The sequence below is a fragment of the Triticum aestivum genome, chromosome 1A (assembly GCF_018294505.1).
Source record: "Triticum aestivum cultivar Chinese Spring chromosome 1A, IWGSC CS RefSeq v2.1, whole genome shotgun sequence".
In the NCBI taxonomy this organism is placed as follows: Eukaryota; Viridiplantae; Streptophyta; class Magnoliopsida; order Poales; family Poaceae; genus Triticum; species Triticum aestivum.
Genome location: NC_057794.1, coordinates 451339988 through 451344510, shown reverse-complemented (window position 1 = coordinate 451344510; position 4523 = coordinate 451339988). Strand labels below are relative to the sequence as shown.

Sequence of the window (4523 nt, the reverse complement as noted above, 5' to 3'; positions counted from 1 at the left end):
TACGTTGCATTAACATTTTTTTTTAAAATGTCACCTGCATTTTTTTTGAACGCATGAACATATATTAAAAGTCACAAACCTATTTTTGAATGCTATCAATCATTTTCAAATTACATTTTTTTTGTGATGATTGGTTCACAGTGGTGTTTGACGCGGTGAATGTTATAAGTAGGAATTCCGTTAGACTGACCCATGAGCGATGCTTACGCGACATCAGGATATTATTGGGCCTAATTCATCGGCCTGGGCAGCGCACTCGTATACTAAATCCAAACCACATCATTGGTCATTTCGGTCTAGTTGATCCAGCTTACAGTAACATGCTAACAGTTTTCTTACTCAAATCACATGCTCAGAGCACAATTCCATGTTCTCCCAGAGTGTTCCACCACTGTTATTTAAGAGCTTCTCCATCAAACAAACCATGTGGAAACACACCTCAGCAGATTGGTTTATCATACGGTTGGTTACCAGAAAAGTCAAAGTACTTGACTATAAAATATCGTTGCAGGATGACAAAAACAACCGATGAGATTCCTGACAGACAGACAATGCGAGGGGCCTATAATCATCTCAATGAATTTCGTTCCATCTTTGCAGCGGCGGGCAATTTGATTTAATTTATACAGTTTACACGAGTAAATTCCTAGACAAAATCTCTATAGTTTAGACCATACATACACGCCATGAGAGAGAATGAGCAACAAATTCCACGAAACGAATGGTAAAAAATGGGCGGCAAGACCAGCTGTTTCCCCCCTTGAAAAAAGTTACTGGTTGAGGTTGTCGAGCGCCTCCAGCAGCACAGGTCTGAACCTCTTGCAGTCGAGCCTCACGTTCTGCTTGTCCATGAAGGTGCGGCGGATGAACTCGAAGCCGCGCTTGTGGAAGGAGATGGGGTCCCTGAAGATCTTGTGGTCCCTCGGGTAGTGGTCGGTGAGGCTGCTCTCGTCGACGGTGATGGCGTACTGCTTGTACCGGAGGCCCATCATCTCCGAGGGGTTCCCGAAGTCGGTGCGGGAGATCCAGTCGAGGCCGCCGAAGGGCACGATCTGGATGAGCGTCGCGTTCTGCGGCAGGAAGACGCAGTTGGTGAGCCCGGCGCCGTGCACGCCCATCATCACGTCCACCGAGTTCACCAGCCTCGCGAAGCCGTTGATGTCGGAGCTCACGTTGGCCTCGTCGATCACCACCTCGAACCCGAGCTCCTCCGCCATGCCGATGATCTCCTCCAGGTTCAGGAACATCCGCGTCCGGTGCCGCTTGATGATGAGCAGCCTGGGCTTCACCCTGGGGCTCTCCCCGAGCGCCGCCGCGGCGGCCTTGGGCAGCGAGTAGGCGTCCCGCATGAACCGGTTGAAGTCGACCATGGTGACCCCGTTGGGCGACTTGGCGGCGTCGATGGTGAACTCCATGTAGGCGTGGGTGCCGACGATGGCGTGCTTGAAGCAGCGCACCTGGTCGTCCTTGCCGAAGTCGATCAACGGGTACCTGGACAGCTTCTGGAGCAGGGTGTGGTACTTGACGGTCCACCAGAGCGCCATGTCCGTGACGAGGAACTGCACCTCGCCGTCGAACTGGGCGGCCGTGGTGAAGAGCGGCACGATCACGTCGGTGAAGTCGTGGAAGAGGTTGCCCGTGTAGCCGGTGAGGGAGAAGATGACCACGGGCACGTCGTGGTACACGGTGCACTCGGCGGCCACCTTGCTGGACTTGACCGTCAGCTCCGTGATGTGGCTGAGGCAGAACTCGTCGCCCTTCCGCGGGTAGGGCTTGATCTTCCACACCTCGTCCCGCTGCGACCCCTCGGGCTCCATGAAGAGCACCGAGGTGGCCTTCGGGTGCACCCTCACGTCGCCGCGCATCTCGCACACGTTCGCCCGGAAGTTGGAGAAGTCGCACAGCGGCCTGCTCCCCTGCTGCTGCTGCTCCTGCTGTTCCTGGACGACGTTGCTCAAGCTCGAGCCTGGGGAATTGAAGACTGTTGATTAAAAATTGGGCGTGATGCATAGCAGCCGGATCATGGCGCTCAATGGGGTCAAAATTCTAGTCTAGCAATAACGGGCCAACGATCATGTAGGGGTACGAGCTCTGACACGTGATGCCAAGCAATCAATGCTCCGAGTGGGCGTCGCCGAGAACAGCAACGATCGCATTGGTAAGATACTACAGTAACTTGAATCGGACGTCTGCATTGGCGGTCTGTTTTCACTTTTCACTGCCGGTAACTCGGATTAAACTAACGACAGTACATTGTTCTAGCTTGTGCTCATAGTAGAGTAGACCATCAACACTTGAGTTCTACTACTACTCTGACAGTGCCACTTATTTCCATAAATTTCTAGTGGGAGTACAGCTTCGGTTCTGCGATTAGATACAGAGGAATCAAGTTCTTAATGGATGGATGCTCTGACGGCGAAGGTTGCAGATGGAAACAGAGAACAGAACGAGATTGACTGACTGAATAACCAAGTAGTAAATGGGCGTCAGCCAGCCAACGCACAAAAAACGGAAGCTACATCGAATAAATGCAGGTGGTACCTTGTTGCTTGGCGTCCTCGGCGTCCTCGGCGTCATGAATGGTGTAATTGGAGACGGTCGGGAGCGTCACCTTGGCGTGCTCCTCCTCCCCCTCCTCATCCTTCCTCTCCCCACCTACACAGCCAACCATCTCATCTCAGCATCAGTTTTGAAGGAACATTCAACGCTTCAGCCCGGCGGCCCGGGTGTCAAGTCACGGATTCAGAGAACGAAATGGATGGGACAGAGACGCTTGCTGATTATTATGGGCTGACCTACCTAGCGTCTCGTCGCCGGATTTACGGGCGTCGGCGTCCTTGTTGGCGGCCGGCTCCGCCATCCCGCTGGCCGGGTCCGGCTCGCTCAGCACCCGATGGTCCTCCTCCTCGCCGCCTCTCATCTCTATGGAGATGTAAAGGAGCCATATAACCTTTAGTTTTAGTGAGGCAGACACGAAAAGCCTTGTGGGTGAGACGGGTAGTGGTAGGGATTTACCTTTTGGCTTTACATAGGTTTCATCGTCGACCACTTTGGGGTCTCCACCTGGAGGAAGGGAGGAAGAGGAAACGGCCGGGTGAGTGAGGCCGGAGAAACGGCAAGAATTAACGGGGACATTAATTTTGGTTTTAATTGATTGGTTACCGATGATGGCGTCGGTGGAGGTCTTCTGGGCTGGCGTGTTGACCTTCTGCTGGATCAGGATGGACGCCGGCGCCTGCTCCGCCGGCAGCTTGCCGTTCACTGCGCGAGAAGAAGACGGGCCAGCCAGTTAGTCACAGTTGGTTAGCGAGCGTCTTCTTCAAGAAGAAGAAGAAGACGACGCTGTGACCAGTAGAATTGAGAGTCCCGAGGAAGGAATAAGGATGGAATTGAAATTTGAAAGGAGGAGACTCACGGCCGAAGAGGATGGCGTCGGGCTTGGAGACGAGGACGAAGGTGAGGGAGACGAGGAAGAAGCCGACGACGACGGCCAGCAGCCGAAACCGCCGCGACTCCTGCCGCCCGCCGCGGAGCAGCTTCGAGTTGGGCCGCTCCCCCGCCTTCATCATCGCGCCTCCTCGAAGAGGCGTGCACGGAACGAGAGAAGAGACGGCGGCGGTGGAAGATAAGCGGAGGCGGAGAAGGAGAAGGAGGAGAGACGCGTGTGTCCTTGCGCGTCTGACCGGGCTCCACGGCCCGAGGGAGGGAAGAAGGAAGGGGAAGGAGGAGTGGGTGGGGAACTGGCGAAACTGCTGGCTGCTGTCCGACTTATCGACGCCATCCCATCCATCCATCCATCCATCATGCCAGCGAAACTGAAACGGTCGAGCTGACTGACCCACCCCCCTTTCCCCGCTCGCTTCCGTGCCTCGCCTTTCCGCCCAGTCTCCCGGCGCCGGGGCAACAGGAGTCCGTTCGCGCAGGCGCAGCGGGGCGCCAGCGACGGCACGGCGGGGTGTGGCCGCTGTCCCGGCGGCGAGGACGACAACCTTCATACTTCGACTTCGCCTTGGACAAGCACAAACTTGACAGCCGCCAACAGGTTGCACCGAACGACAAAGTATCGTCAAACAGTTGACCGGAGGGTCAAGGACACGACAATTCTGATTTTGCCAAAGAGTTTCACATGAGAAAGTTGTAAGCCTCGTGCGAACCAAGTCCGGCGAAACCTCCGGATAGCAACGTTCATCGAAACAACTCCCATGGAGTCATCGTCGCCAGGGGCCCAGCCGCACGCAGCTCCGACTTCCCTGCCATAGTGAGGAACAAGCATAGGCGCAAGCATTGGTGCACCGGAGAGTCGACGTCGGTAGGACAAGCCACAACCCAGCTCCCCTCGCCACCATCGTTGTTGTTGCACAAGTTGCAACGCCAACCATTCGCATCACCGGTTAGGCACCACCCAACCATGATGTCGTGCATGTCCAGCCCAAGGAAAGCATTAAGGGAAACATGTCTTGAAGACACGCCCCAAGGGGATAGCAACGTGAAACAACGTCATCCCCCAACCTTGCAGCACGGCC

General features: G+C 55.1%; 1 protein-coding gene across 1 annotated transcript; it reads right to left on the bottom strand.

Moving 5' to 3' along the window:
* Nucleotides 1-552: 552 nt before the first annotated feature.
* LOC123055514 (alpha-1,3-arabinosyltransferase XAT3) lies at nucleotides 553-4019 on the bottom strand. The gene is made up of 6 exons (XM_044479514.1): nucleotides 3416-4019; nucleotides 3163-3261; nucleotides 3016-3063; nucleotides 2800-2922; nucleotides 2542-2655; nucleotides 553-1966 (listed from the first exon to the last, which is right to left on the bottom strand). The coding sequence occupies exons 1-6, from the start codon at nucleotides 3993-3995 to the stop codon at nucleotides 771-773; spliced, it is 2160 nt and encodes a 719-aa protein (XP_044335449.1). The 5' UTR covers nucleotides 3996-4019; the 3' UTR covers nucleotides 553-770.
* Nucleotides 4020-4523: the final 504 nt, after the last annotated feature.